This window comes from Artemia franciscana, unplaced genomic scaffold, assembly GCF_032884065.1.
Source record: "Artemia franciscana unplaced genomic scaffold, ASM3288406v1 PGA_scaffold_75, whole genome shotgun sequence".
NCBI classification, from domain to species: domain Eukaryota; kingdom Metazoa; phylum Arthropoda; class Branchiopoda; order Anostraca; family Artemiidae; genus Artemia; species Artemia franciscana.
Window position 1 is genome coordinate 307,848 of NW_027062711.1, and position 16,128 is coordinate 323,975.

The window sequence follows — 16,128 nt, forward strand, 5'->3', positions numbered from 1 at the left end:
TACAAATAAAAACTCGTCGATCGTCAGTCAATTTTCAATCAAGATGAAAGTGACATGTTTCATTGGAGTTATTTTATTTGCTGCCAACGTATTTGGTAAGGAAACTTCCGTTCACACAGCATTAGGTACTTTAGGATTTCAAAATAACTATTATCTTTCGTCACTGTAGTAGGATGCTATTTCATGTTATTCATCCTAACCAAATAGAATAAAATCACGAAGTTCTGTGGCTTAGTCTGTTTTTTCGTTTGGATTGATAGCCTGCTGTGTTACTGTGAGCATTATTACTTTTACAGGACTTTACTATGAAACTTAGTATTTTCAACGCCATTGATCTCTTTAATATCCTCTTTAGCATTATCTTAGACCTTAAGGCCCCTGTGCTCCCAGTGGCATCAAGAAGAGTTCCAAAGCTCCTTGATAGTTTACTGGTAACTGGTTTACTTTTAGACCTAACGCAAAAAGAAACGGAGAGATTTTGAGCAATTTTGGATTGCACCGAGTAACGGATTAAAATTATGCGCGGATATGTTTGGAAATATCCACGGTTAAGTGCTGACTTATTACCTCAATAGTCACTATATACGACTGAAAAAATATTATAATACGTAAGCGGAGGTGCAGCCATCTTATATCAAACACGCATGGTGATAATAAACTACCAAGCAGTTCATGGTAGCAAAATATAAGTGAGGAGCGGGTCGGCCTACTAGAACCAAGTATTTAAGAAAAAAATTAAAAAAAATGAATGCAACAAAAGAATTGTATTTATATGGTGACTCCAAATTTATAAAACTCAGTAAGTTTTATGTTACTTATCGAAGCATGAAGCCTAAGAAAATTTGCCATATTATCCGACTATAGGGAGCCCCCTCCCCAAAAGTCATGGTATTTAAATGAAAATTACAACACCATATTCAAGATGTGAGAGAACCGTATTGTAGCGATTTCAAGCTCCTATTTACAAAAATATGAAATTTTGTGATTTTTTGCTAGAAGAAAGGTCACAGATGCGGGTTTGTTTACCTTTTTTCTTATTTTTCCAGGGGCGATTGCGTCAAGGGATCGACAGAGGGTGCATATGAACGCCCTCTGTCAAATTTGAGAGAGCCATTAAAATTTTGATATTTGAGATAGATCTGAACAAAATTTTGAAATAGCCATTAGATTCAACATATTTGTGAGGTCCAATAGCTATGTCTTTGGATCTGAACTCCGTGGCACGGGCTGTAATTTATTGAATTTGCCAATTGTTGGCAAATAACATATAACAAGAGATTTTTTCCACAAGGACAACTTTCCTCGGAGAGGAAATTTTACCTGAGAGAATTTAACAGGAAAAATCTTAAGAAGGATGGAGAGGGAAGGAGACTTCCTGACGTGAGTAAAAAAAATAGTCAGAATAAAAAGAATTCAACTCAGTTTAAGCAGCCATAGAAGCAACTAGAGGGAGGATATCTAGTAGTCTCCTAGTAGGTTACTATTTGTTAGCATGAAACAAAGAAAAGAAATGATCTTATAAATGAAAAATCAAATCAAATAGGTGAGTAAAACGAGAATTCTTTAGGACAGTAGCATTACTTTCTACTGTATGTAATGCTACTGGCTGACAAAATCCTCGTTTCTCTCACCTGTTTGATTTTGTATTTCATGTATTGTATTCTTTATTTTCTTTCTTTCATACCACATATATACCCAGTGTGGTCTTATAAGGTATTTAGGTAATACGCTTGAGATTATATATGCAGTATTTTGAGTCCTTTTGTTTGAAGAGCATCACCTAGTATTAGAAACCATGCTGTGACCAAGATGGGTCCAGGCTTGTACAAATACGCCATTCAACTCAAAGTCCCAGGGATACCTGGCTGTCCAGTTCTAAGATGGCTTATTTGCTTCAGTATACAATTGAAGAAGATGTATCGCCCCGTCCTGCAGAGGCTTTGGGACCAATACTTTCCTTGAGGCCAAAATGACTTCAATGATTTGAGAATATAGAGATCCTTACTTAGAATGTTACGACATAAGTATATGATCATGATACAAACATTTTGACTGACAAATTCAGACACTTAAACGTGGATTTACTAGGAGTTTCAGAAACTTATATCGAAGGGTTAGGGAATACGACAATAGGTAATATAGAAGTACCGAGGCAGGAAGGATGGGGTACATAGACTAGGAGTTGGGCTCATGATGTATGAGAAAGCTGCTAAGTCCTGTTTAGGTTGAGAAGGTATTAATAATAGAATGCTAATCACTCATTTTATGACTAAAAGGAGCAGAGTATCAGTCATAGAAGAAATTTTCTCTTGAAGAACCGACTGATGGATATAGTATTGACTCCCATCAATTCTATTTAAAGATACAAGAACATATCGACAGGGTCCCTGGTAGAAACAGTTTTGTTTTATTAGGAGACTTTAACGCCCAGGCTGGCAAAAATACTAGCCTAGTTAAAATTAGTTTAGGAAAACAAATCAGTAATGGCTACCGACTGCTGTAATTTTGTAGGCATAACAATATAGTTATAACCATTACAGTATGTGGTCATAAAAATGACTCACAAGTTATCATGGCTTTCACATGATGATAAACCAGCTAATGTTATTGACTATGTTATTGTTAACCTAAGACTGGTCGATGCAAGATAGTTGGGGACAAAGGGGAATGTTATTAAAGTAAAGATCATCATCAAGTAGGTATAGGGTTAATCTTTTAGCTGAAATTTCGGAAGAGTAACTATTTTCCGGGGGTCTATGATGTTGGTAGACTCCAGAATGAGAATTTGAGAGATACTTTCCAGGAACAGTTGAATGCTAAATTTGAGAGTTTAAAATTTGACAATGTAGAAGATGGATGGATAATTTTAGGAAAATAATCTGCGAAGCTGCTAATGGTGTTTTAACAAAGAGAGTTAGGAATACAGCTAGGAATATAAAGATTTGTTCTATGTAATAGACAGGAAACTGGCCTTGGGCACGAAATAACTGAGTGACAGATTATTAGTTAAAAGGGGAATGTGAGTAAAGTGGCGGAACCATTAAAATATAACTTATCTTTACAGGTGCACGATAAAATTGACAGGGTTCCTGGTAGAAATATATTTTTTTATTAGGAGATTTTAAAACCCAGGTTGCCAGAAGTACTTTTCGGTAGCTAGCCTAGTTAAAATCGGCTTAGTAAAAGGAATCAGTAATGGCTACCAAATGCTGTAATTTTGTAGGCATAACAATCTAGCTATAACCATTACAGTGTGTGGTCAGAATATGACTCACAAGTTAACTTGGCGTTCACATGATGGCAAGTCAGCTAACCTTATTGATTATGTTCTTGTAAATCTAAGACTGGTAGGTTCAATGCAAGATAGTTGGGGACATAGAGGGCTGTTAATGTTGCTGAAAGTAAAGATCATCGTAAAATAGTGTCTAGGGTTAATTTCAAGTTGAAATTTCGAAAGGGTAACTATTTTCCGGAAGTCTATGATGTTGGTAGACTCCAAAATGAGAACTTGAGAGAAACTTTCCAGGAACAGATTAATGCTAAATTGAACAGTTTAAAATTTGACAATGTAGAAAATGGATGGAATAATCTTAGGAAAACAATTTGCTAAGTTGCTAATGGTGTTTTAAGAAAGAGAGTTTGGAACTCAGCTAGGAATATTAAGATTTTTCTATGTAATAGAGAGGAAACTGGCTTTGTGCGCAAATTAACTGAGTGACAGAGAATTCGGTTTTAAGAGGAATGTAAATGAAGCGGCGGAACCATTAAAATATGACTTAAGAAGTTGTGAAGTTGAAGTCATGGATAAACTTTTCGGGGACCTGGAAGATTCAGGCATACGCCATAATAGTAAAATATTGGACAGGCATAATAATGAACCGAGAGGGAGCAGTCGATATGGACTTGTCCCAGTTAAAGAAAGGAACGGGGCCTCAATTAGTGATACAAAAAGAGTAAAAGAGAGATAGGCTAAACATTTTGATAATTTGTTAAACAGGGATAGTCATGGAAAGACACGGAGGAAAATAAAAAAGTTTTCAGCATGTTGGATATGAAGGAAGATTTATTTTGTGAGGAAGAATCAGTGACAGTACCAAAAGGGCGTAGAAAAATAATAAGACCCCAGGTGCTAATAGTGTGGTAAATAAGATTCTTAAGTATGGTATTTGTTAGGTTAGAAATAAGCTGCTGAAGGGGATTAATATGACTTTTGAAAACGGGAAGTACATAATTTGCATTTACAGAAAAAACTTAAATAAAAATCATGAAGGGTTTGAGGAATAAATATCAGCATATTTATATTAAACTGACAGTGCACTTTCATTTGCATTATTTTCAGTAAAGTACAAATTATGTAGTGGCCTTGAGAAGGTATAAGGGCTGTGAGCCCAACTCATGTTGATTTCTGCTCGTTTGAGTTCGACTCTTTTATTTATTGTTCATTTTGGGTTTCCTTTATTTATAGATGCTGATTTGTTGTAGTCTTACGCTTGGAAGATTATTCAATTTAATTTTGCTCATTTTTTATTTAATGGAGCTCTTCAATTTTCTTTGAAAAACTTCAAAGAAGGGCTGCTTGAATTCAAATCTCTTTTTACTCTTAAAAATGCCCCTAGAACTTCTAATTTTTAATCGAATTAGCTCCTTTACAAGTAAAATTGGCTCCAGTACAAGCTTATGATACTGCTTATATGCCCTTTTGAAAGCCTGCATGCATACAGTTTTTTCGTTTTGTTGAAATTCTGGAAAAAAGTTTTTTAAACTAAAACAAAAGTTTAAATCTTTCCAGTTTTTAAGTAAGAATTTACACTTTGGCCTGCTATTTGTATTCTGAAGAAACTTTGTCAATAATTTTTAGTAACATTCATCCTTTTGAAAACCTTGACACAAGTAGTTTTGTTTAATTTAGCTTTACAGCTCCATAAATTGAACTGAAAATTGAGACAATCATTCCCAGAAGATTCTACCTATGCTCTTTGACAACTTGGATACACTTGCTCTCTTTTAATTCATTTAATTTGTTGGAACAGAAGTAGTAATAGTAGTTGACCCTAAAGTTTCAACTTAAGAACTTAATGTCGTTCTCGATATATTGTTGAGGTAACTTATTGGCAACCATAAACACAATGCGTTTTGATATAGTTTTAAAGATCCATCTATTTTTAAAGCGTAATGAGCCAATTGCTTAATTGTGGGGAGTTGACAAGCCCAATATCCTTAAACACTTAAATGCTGGTCTGTTCTACAAGGCTGAACAAAATGCCTATCTCAAGGTTTTGGATGTGTTTGTGTTTTGGTTTTGAATGTGTTTGTGTTTGTGTTTGAATGTGTTTTGGAGAATAATTGTGCTTGAACTCAAATCTCTTTTTACTCTTAAAAACTGCCCCTAGAATTAGCTCCTTTACAAGTCAAATTGGCTCCTGTACAAGCTTATGATACTGCTTATATACCCTTTTGAAAGCCTGCATGCATACAGTGTTTCGTTTTATTGAAATTTCCCCTGAATGTTCTCTAAAAGTTTCACCTTAATACCCCTAGCGTCATTAATTACAGTAAATTAAGTTGTAGTATTAAAAGTATACGCATAGTGTCTTCTGGCTAATGCAAAATCGTCAAAAGCTTACCATTCAAGGTCAAACATAATTGTCTAATAAGGTTTAACTTAAGTTGTTCTTGAGATATTGCTTTATCACCTTTTTGAAAGTCCACTTGCTCATAGGCTGTTTTGCTTTAGTTCAACATCCGCCTAAATATTTTTTAAATCCTTCGCCTTTATACTATTAACTTGTGTAGTAGTAATAGTGCAGCAGCATTAGTAACAGCAGGTCCATAACACCTTTGGTTTCTTCAGCATCCGTTGAAAGTTTCAAGTTAATATCATTAACCGATCCTGATGCATATCTGATACGTCTGCTTCACAACCTGTGTGGGCTTAGTTTGTTTCGAGTTACTTCCATACAGTTTCTATGCATCACAAATGTTTTGCCTGAATACCCTTAGTTTTAATAGTAGTAGTAGTGGTAGTAGCAATAGAATTAATAGAAGTAGATGCGAATATTTTCTTTTGGTTATTTAATATCCCTCACCACAAGCCCTGTTAGTTTCAACTTGACATACCAATCTGTTCCTAAGATATTGCTGTTACACCCTTTGGAAAACCTGTATACAGATAGCGTGTGGTGATTCAGTTCATCTTTAACCCTAAGAATTGCTTAAAAATTTCAGCTTTCATGCCCTTGGGTATAGTTAGTAGTCAGAGTAGTAGTATTGACATTAATAGAAATAGTGTTAATAGTAACAGCGGTAGTACTAGTAGCAGCAGTAATATTACCATATTGCCTATTGGTAAATAGAACATCCCACTCATCAAGTCCTGAAAGTTTCAATTTATTACAAGTAGCTTTTGCTTTGACATTGCTGATATGCCCTTTTGATAACCTATATACTCATATACTTCTTGAAATTTGAACTTAATGCTTAACCCGTAGGTGCAATGGAAGTAATATTAGTAGTAGTAGTACTAGTAGTAGTAAATGCAGCAATAATAGAAATATTAGCATGTGCAGATATTGCCCTTTGGTCAGATGATTTCTCCCTTGAAGCATTCTCTGAAAGTTCCAACTTAATACAATTCTTGACGTATGCTATTTTGATAATGTGTATGCACATAGCGTCTCTGGATTTAGTTTGAATTTCTACTCAAATCCATAAATGGAGTAGTTTGGTAATAGTAGTGGCGGTAGTTGTAGTAGTATTGGTAGGATGTAAATATTGCCTTTTTTATTATCTCCCTTATCATTTCCTGAATTTTCCAAATCAATCTACTCAGTTATTCCTGAGATGCATCATTTTGAAAATCCATATACACATAACCTCTTTTGATTTAGCTCAATAATTCCCTCATCATTTTTTAAAAGGCAGTGTCCACCCTATAGGTGGGAAAGGCAGGAAAGGCAGTGTCCACCCTATAGACGTTGTTGTATATTTTTTACTATAAGTAACATAATGGCTATACCAAAATTTCGATTGAATATGGTTCGGGAAAAGAGGAAGTCAGGTAGGGAGCTAGCTGTTCTCCATCAATTTTGACTCTTAAAAGTGAAGTAAAACTATATAGTTTCAATCAAATAAGCTATTTCTAAAGTTCACACGGCCACCTCTTCGATGAAAACCTTATTTAACCCTGGGCCATAACTTGCAACCCTTACCCCCCCCCCCGACTCTTGGGGATTTTGTCAACCCTAAAAGCCTTTTTAGATGATTCTTTGACTATTTCTGAATAAATAGCTAGCTCAAATTTCCATCAGATCCATTTTGGGAAAATGTGAGGTAGTGGGGGGGTGTGGCTATCCTACGATCTTTTTGACTCTTAAAAAAGGTCCTTGAACTTCTGATTTCCAATTCAATGAACCACCTCCAAAGTTTATACGACCAACCTATCCATTAAATACTTATATGCCCTCGAGGCATAAATTACAACAATTGTACTGACGGCGCAGGGGGAGTATGTGTCATCCTCGAAGAAATAATTTCTAGATCTTTTAACTACCTTGAACAAAATGGCTATCTCAAAGTTTTTATTGGATATGATTAGAAAAATGATGGCTATGCGGGGGGGGGGGGGAATATTGCCCTCTGATTATTTTTAGTTCCTTGTTTACAAACTAGCCTGATCTAAAAAAAGCAAATAAATAAATAATACATTGTGCCCACATCATTCTTTACTTCGGCAGCGCGACTGCGCCACCTAGGATAATACAGAAAAGTACCTAATACAAACCTATAAGTTATCCCTTTTTTAACAGAGTCTCGGCCCAATAGTTTTAGTAAATAGTTTTAATGCTGCTCCTTACCAATTAAATAAATTTGTTTTTAATTTATTTACTTGTTTGACGGATGAGCCTATTTTTTTTATTATTTACACTGATTTAGACATAATAGATAAATTTTCCAAGTGGTACGGACGAGAATAAGGAATCAGCTCTCCAAAAAACATTCTGTCTGTTTTCAATGAGCCAAATGACAACTAGCTCTCATGTGACTAAATTAACCTGAAACTTTAAAGGAAGATGAAGAAATCTATATTTGTATGGCGTGGAACCGGCAAAGTTTAAGATAATAAGTAGTTTGGCTATTTAGAAATTCAGGTGTGTATAAGGCTGTAGTTCAAGGTAACGCACAAATAGCGACCACCCTTTGACGAATTTCAGTATCTGTATACTAAGAGTATTTTTTTAATGTCCTGTCAATGTTGGATTCCCCTAAAGTCAAATAAGCTCAGAATCAGCGCATGGAATATAGAACAAACGCGTAGTTCACCCGAAGGAGACCGAATCTATTCAATACAGTTCGCTTATACCTTGGCCTTTTTATTGACTGTAGTTGAAATACCTTGCTTAAGTGGAAATTTAATAAACTTTTCTCTCCATAACCATAGCTACTTTAACAATTTCACACTCGAACTCTAGTTGACTTTTCGTAGCTTAAGTTAGCAAGTGCAGTCAGCGCGGAGTAACTTAAGTACATTGAGAAGGTCAATTACGGATAATTGAATTTTGACAATGATATTCATATGTCATTTTAAAAAAAGCTGTTGAATTTACTCTGGCAATTTTTAAAGTTACTTTGTCATTCAATAATTTCCTTCGTTTTTTAGATAATCAAAATATTTTTAATGAAACAATGTTTTAATTTTCCTACCTTTGGCATATTGAAAAAGAGGAAAACTTTTGATGTTCACACCTAGTCTGAACCTAGTCAAACCTAGATCCCTTGACTCTATGCCAGAAAATATTCCCTGAAAGTGTTCATTTCAAGTCAACACATTTAAATAATCAAACTTATTTTCACTGTCTTTGGTACCTTAAATAAATAAATAAAGTACCTTAAATTAAATAAATTCCAGGTTTTAATTTACACGGTCATAGGCATGAAAGGAATCCAAATCTCTAAGTTTTTATTATTATTTTTTTTTTCTTTAGTGTATATTAATAGAGGTTTTCCAAAATTCAATAATGTGGAAACCACGTTAAGAATACCAGAAAATCTGCTCAATTCCCAAATACAGAATAAAAAATGACAGTGAAGCTTATCTTAAAAGCTGGAGATTATTTATTATGAAATAGTCTTATGATATATACAATATTTGCTTTATGCAAACATTATTCTACTTAAGAATATCAACTAAAAATAAAATTAAACTGAAGTGCAATTTGTCTCTTATCTTTAAGATAAATTTGATTCTAGGAAAAAGCAAACAAACTTGCACTGCGCAGTCCCGTAGATACTAGTAAGAAATTCTTATTTAAGATAATGAGACTAATTAGTTTTCAGGGTAAAAACGCTATTGACTGAGTGATGGGTGTGTCTTATATCCCTTACATAGCCCTTATAAATTCTTGAATAAGCAAAACAATTACGAAAAAAAGTAGAATAGAAGCAATAACTTTATTGATTTAATTTTGTTTTGATTTTGAAAATTGTTAATTGCCCTACTTTTATGATGTCAAAATCAAAAAGCAGATTATGCTGTTTCCTTATTTTAAAACTAGGGAAACAAATAAAAACTAGACCTACGTTGCCCGAGCAACGTGAAGTGTTGCGGCAACCTTTGTCCGGCTTTGCCGAATAAAGTGTTGGTTTTGTTTCGTTGCTATCGGTTAAACGCTGAAGTTGTCAGCCTATCGAAGCTTTTAAAACGTTATGTTCAAAGAGAACGCGATCAGTAATCACATGATCAAAGACTATTCCTCAGCGTTGGCAAAACAACAATAACAAAAGAATATCGAAAGAAGGGACTAAATTGACTTTGCAGCGAGTTGAGCTTTATCCTTTTCAATCGTAGACATCGTGACGGATCAAGACTTGGAACAATATCTTATATAATCTAGTTGGTATTATAAGGCTATCCGTAACTTTTCAGAATCAAAATACCATAGATGACACTCTATTAATTATTATGAAGCTGCCTCGTTGTTTTACATTATCGTTTGTAGCCGTTGCATAAACACTTAATTCTAGGTTACAGTTAGTATGGGTAGGATACACCAACTAGCAAAATTTACAAACCCCTCTTTACTAAAGATGATTGTAGCCTAACAGACGATTATTATTTACAAGTCCCCTACATGTCTTACCTCTGGAACTAACTTGGTCTTATCATCAAATACACTGGAAACACATAATAGGTACACCAAATAGCAAAATTTGAAAACCCCTCACTGCCGAAGATGATTATGAGCCAACAGCTGACCTTTCCTTACAAGTCCCCTACATGTCTCACAATTGGTATCGGCTTATTTTTGGTTTCAGTGTGTACCCTACTGCTGTAGTTGTCAACTCTTTGAAACTTTCAAACTAGTATATCTCATGGAGGAATTTTTGTATAAAAAAATGAATGACATATTCTTTGATCAGCTCATCAAGAGCTATCGATTGCCGTCGAAAAAAATTCTATCTAAAGAAAATTCGATAGAAAATTTCTATCTATCGATAGAAAATTCTATCGATTTTCGCTTAGTTCAAAAGTTGATTTTTTTTGCCGTAGGCCAAATTTCTAACGTCACCACTTAGAAAGGAGCAAAGGATAAGCTCCAATTTCCTTAGCAATGACAGAACTGTTAAAGTTTAAGAAGTACATCTGATAACATTTCTCTACCTCAATCCCAAGTCCGAAAAAACAAATGATAAACCCAGCGAAAATCACGGCAGCACTTTCGGACCCGTGGGAAAATGCCGCTTTTTTGCTTCTGTAAATTTTTCTATTTATCACTCAAAGAAAATATATTGGCTGTGGGGCAGGGTAACTGCCACATATATTTAACACTTGTAGATTTTAGTCCATCTTCAATTTGAAAGTAGTGCCTGTCTGCTTGCCTGCTAGAACGGAGCTTTCCACTCGAAAGAAGAAACATGGTTTGATGAAACGAAAGCTTGGCTACACAACTTCAGATACTCCTCTCTGACATAGGCTACATAACTCCACTTCACTTCGCACACCATAGACTCTGGCTCGTGGACAAGCAAAAACCATCCTTTTTGGCCCCAGGCAAGAGTTCTGCGGAGCTTTCCAAAATGTAATGCCGTATTCATCAATCCGTCCTGAGGTCCACACTTTCCATAAAAACCGCACAGGTTAGACCCTTAGCAGTTTCCAGGAATAAGCCGACATCGACAGCATAGAAAAAAAAATGGGACAAAACGTGGTTTCAAGGTTCAAGGTTCAATCGGGTTTAATTAAAAAAGGAAATAACTAAACTTAAACTACACTGCTCTGTGACAAAACTCACGTTGAGACCCATAAACATAAAAAATTCTTCACTAACACGCAGCACGGCTCCCACTTCACTCTTCGACACAACCACACGCCTCCACATTATATAATTTTTTTAATCTTAACCATAGGGTTCCTTCCTCCCTCCCTGGACGTACAACCACCTCACCTAAATAAACTAAAAAATCTAAACTTCATCTAATTTAATTTATCTTTTTTTTATCTTTCACTTATTTACTTATTATCTTTCACTAAATATTTATTTAAACTATTTTTAAAAGACTCGAGGGAGCTTCTACATCTCAACTCATTCGGAAGCATGTTCCATACTTTTGCACATGCTACATCCGGGGAAAAATCTGAACGTACTGTTGGAGTTCGTCTCACTTGAAGGTCAAAGGCAGAGCGCGTGTTTCGATTATGTTGTTCAGATATCAACCGAAACAGATTGTGGAAGGGAGATGGAAGTTTGACTTTCAATAAATTACAACTGAAAAGATTTTCACACCACTCCGTAGAAAAAAACACACTTATCACCATATTCAAAATCGTCATCGCTACCCCAAGGTAATGTATTAAAATGTACCCGCTCATCGCTACTCCAATGGCATTTAAAATGTTATTGAAATGGGAAATAATAACCATTCGATGTTAAAATTAAGAAACAAATGATTTAGTCTTTACTTGCTGCATTGAAATGCAGAAACAAGAATCCATGTACAATGGAACCCAAAGTTCGAACCACGTTGTAACAAGAAGGAGGGGTCGAGGGAATGGAAATATTCATGATTTTGTACTCTCAAATTAATTTTAGTGGTTTAAAAACTATAAAGTATTGTTGTAGTAATGCAGTGATGCTAAATTTTAAAAATTAGGCTACCCAGTTTCTTAAAAGCTAGGAAAAAACAATAAATTAGAGATAGTCAAAAGTTTCCCTAGAATGAGAAAGTTGTCATATTTCAATAATATCTGTGCAACTCATAGTGAACGGTGATAAGAGTGAGTGCGGTAATTATTGAGGCATTAGTATGGTCTCTGTAGGTATCAAAACTGCTTATTAATATGATAATTTTTAGACTGAGACATGTTGTAGACAAAGTGATACGAAAAAAATAGTGTGGTCTTAGAATGTGTAGAGGATGTGTCGATCAAATTTTCACTCTTAGATTAATAATTGAGAAGTTTCTGAGTTATAAACACCTTTGGTCCTCAGTTTTATAGATTATGAGCAAGCGTTCAATTGTGTAGATAGAAGAGCTCTAGCGAAGGTCTTACAGTTGTAGACTATCCCTGACAATTACATTAAAGTGATTATTGCTATGAACGAAAATAACACTGCTGCGGTTATAGGTAACCAGATTAGCAGCTTGTTACGTATTGAATCAGAAATTAAGCAGGATTATGTTCTATCCACGTTCATATGGATCACTTTGATGGTCTTTCTCTTAAGGAGCGCAGGAAAAGCAATGACAAAAGCTATTTTTCTTTGCATTGTCGCATAGATTTATCTATAGAATGTTGTTGCACACGTCATTAATAAAATGTCGTCAAACACCCCCACATCCGATATGCAAGCCAAAACACGCTCATGGAAATTAATATTTGTTACTCAATCGTAACGACAATTTTGTAGAGAAATACAGAAGTGGGTTTTTTCGCCTCTTTACTATATTGTTGTAACGCCAGAATACAAGTCACTCCGTGTAGGGGATCGAAAATATAAAACTGTCAATTTGATCTGTCTATCCACTCAAAAATTTATGAAATGTAAGCGACCTCTATGTGGGACATATTTTTTAACCATTTTAGGAGACGTGAAAGATGTCAACCTCTCTTAGGGGTTGCTAGCTACAAGAAAAAAATATGAAAATTTTTCGATGTGGTGCTCACACTTTTCTCCCTAGATAAAAGAATGGCGCATGCTTTCTATTTGACTTATCCCTCGCTGCTGGGTATTTCTTTCCATATAATTTACCTAGGAAATACCGTTTAGTTAGTCTAAGTAGTAAGAAACCCCTGCAAATGCCAGCGTATTCGCGCACTCTAAAAAAACTATAAAATTTTAAATAGGATCAGCGTAAGGGATTGATGATTCTTGAGGTTAATTTTACCAAGTTTCTCCGAAGAAAAAACAACGAAAGTAGACATCTTGATATCAATCCACATCGGAGTTTCAGGGGGCTATTCACTCTGTTTTCATGGCGTACCTAAGCTGAAGTTGCTAAGGGCTCTAAAAGGTATTTTCAAGGGTTTCTCGCCACTTTTTGTACCTATAATGAATTTTCTAAGTTCTTGTAAGGCATTTTCAAGTGTTTTTCACCCAAAGGTGTACCTACACTCAATCTTACGAGGAGAATTTTTATGTTTTGGTTAATGGGAGTATAAAAATAGGAGGCGGAGGAGGCAAATTGTCGTATTGAAGAGCGGGATAATGTTAGATTCATAATTTTTTTTCTTTTTGAGGGCTTGGGGCACAACGCCCTCTTCGACAGTCATATTTTACTCTTGTCACTTATATTATACCATTTATCAGCTTTTTAGCATTTCTTTGTTTTTTATTTTAAACTTATAATCTTGTTTTATGTTTTTGTACACTCCTTTTAACCATTAACAATTAACGTTTTACTTATATTGAAGAAGCTCTTTTTGATTTTTTTTTACGGGGCAATAACCTTAATTTTAAATTTTTGTACACCCTTTATCCATCTAAGCTTAGTTTTCTGCTCTCTATATACTCATACACAAAGTCGAAAGGCTTTATTTTATTAATTACAAACATTTTTTTGTTTTATTGCTCATTAACCTAGTTTATGTTTTCATTTTCGTACATTCCTTTAAGATTACTAATTTTGAAAGTAAAATAATAATAATAACATAAGAACCATTTTTGCTGAAAGATTTTCACGTACAATATTATATATTAATATCATAAAACAACTTTGAATGCTTAGAATCTGCTTCATAAAATGAATAACGATATTCTCTCTTGACAGGCCATTTAGTTTCGTCTCTTAGTTCTTAACCAGTACATTATTATTATTCCATTTTTAGTCATACACAATTTTTATTGCGGGTTCATCTTCACGCTCATGAAGCGTTTTATCGTTTTTATTATTTGATTCAATGAGTTTATCTGTTGGTACACCACAAATACCACTATTAATGTTCACAAGTGCTTTGTTTTTCACAAATGTGTCTGTATGTTTGTTGAAAAAATCCTGCCAATACCCTTTTTATTCATTTTATGATTTTATTGCCTATTACTACATTATTTGTACATGGGTAGCAGTCTCGACTTGAAGATGAAATAAGACTTATAAAATTAATGCATCAGCATATATGTCTTCTTTTTTACTTTTTTTGAATGAAAAAACAGGAAGATGATATGATTTATCAACCAGTAAGTTGTTATCAGAAAAATAAGCAAGAAGCTTGCCCCAGCCATCAACTATTAGTTTAATGCTTTTGTTTTTAAATAATAGCTTCTCTGGAGATTTTAGTCTTAAATATCCCTCATAACAAGATTTGAATGTTTTTTTCGTGCTCCAAAAAAATTTAATCTTTCACTGTCATTAAATTCTATTAATTTAGAGCATTCGGAACATTTCATAAAGGAAATTCAATGCTACGATAACTCTATCATAAGCACATACTTTCTTGAGACAATCTATCTTCACTTTACTATTTTCTCTCACACTCTTGTTTACAAACTAACTCGTGCTCCAAGACAAAACATAACCTTTAACATAGAGTATCGCCTTAAGGTGACCACTTATTGGTTCTCTGGAGAGGGAGGGATTCAATGTCTCCATCTGCTTGTTTACTATTAGTAGCATATGAACGGAACCTTTAAAAATTCAGAGATTTGGTGAACAGAATTTTTCCAAGTCAGAAACGTGCGAAAAGATTTTTTCAAAAAATTAAGAACATGCATGTAGAATTTATTTTCTCAAAAGTCTGAGACACGTAAACAGGATTTTCAAAAGTCTGAGACATGTAGGTGGGATTCTTACAAAGTTAGAAACTTGTGAGTCTGAACCAGGTGAACTGGATTAAATAAATGAGTGAATTGGATTTTTTCAAAAAGCTACAAACATGCAAACGTCATTTTTAGTTTCGGTTAAACACTTTTGATGAGTGACATTGTGAAACGGATTCTAAGTATCCAAAGTGTTTCAATGGCATGAAGAATATGTAATATAGTGCAGGAAGTTGTTCCTTTAAAAAATTTATTTTACACTATTTGTTATAATTCTTTTTATTTTCGATTAGGATTATTTAAGGAGTGTACAACTGCAGAAAAAATAGGCTAAAACAGTAAAACAAAAGGAATCGGTTTGAAATTAATAAAATGAGGACTTTTGATTGATATATTTTGGTGTATTATTGCACTGAAAGCTGAAAAAATCAGCTTAGGGTTGTTTAAGGAGTGTGCAAAAACAAATGTAAAAACAAAGTTAACGAGCAGTAAAAGGAAAAATTGCTTGTTAATATTAATAAAATAAAGGCTTTTGACTAACTTGTCTTGGTGTATGAGCATACTTAATACTGAAAACAAACCTTGGCATTGTTATAAGAGTGTACAAAAGCGTAAGGTTGATGACCAGTAAAAGAAAGATGAATAGTATATGGTGTTACAAAAGTGTACAAAATGTAAAGCAAGGTAAATGAGCAGCAGAAAGAAAAAAGAGCTTGTTTGAAATTAATAAAAAAGAGCCTTCTGACTTGAATAATGTAACAGGAGTGTACTGAAATGCAAAAGCAAGGTTAAAAGTTTCAACTTAAAAACATTTAAACGCTAAAAGCCTGATAAAAGGTGGCATATAAGCATAAGGAGGTAAAATAAAGACAGTCGA

General features: G+C 34.3%; 1 protein-coding gene across 2 annotated transcripts in view; it reads left to right on the plus strand.

The window, feature by feature from the left end:
* Nucleotides 1-16,128, plus strand: part of LOC136042213 (sphingomyelin phosphodiesterase-like) — an 83,491-nt gene continuing 67,363 nt past the window's right edge. Inside the window, exon 1 of one of the 2 annotated variants that reach the window (XM_065727150.1) lies at nt 1-95. In XM_065727150.1, the coding sequence (XP_065583222.1) occupies nt 44-95 (52 nt within the window). In that variant the 5' untranslated portion in view covers nt 1-43. Of the gene's footprint in view, nt 126-16,128 lie in introns of both variants that reach the window. The other variant, XM_065727149.1, reaches the window with a different exon arrangement.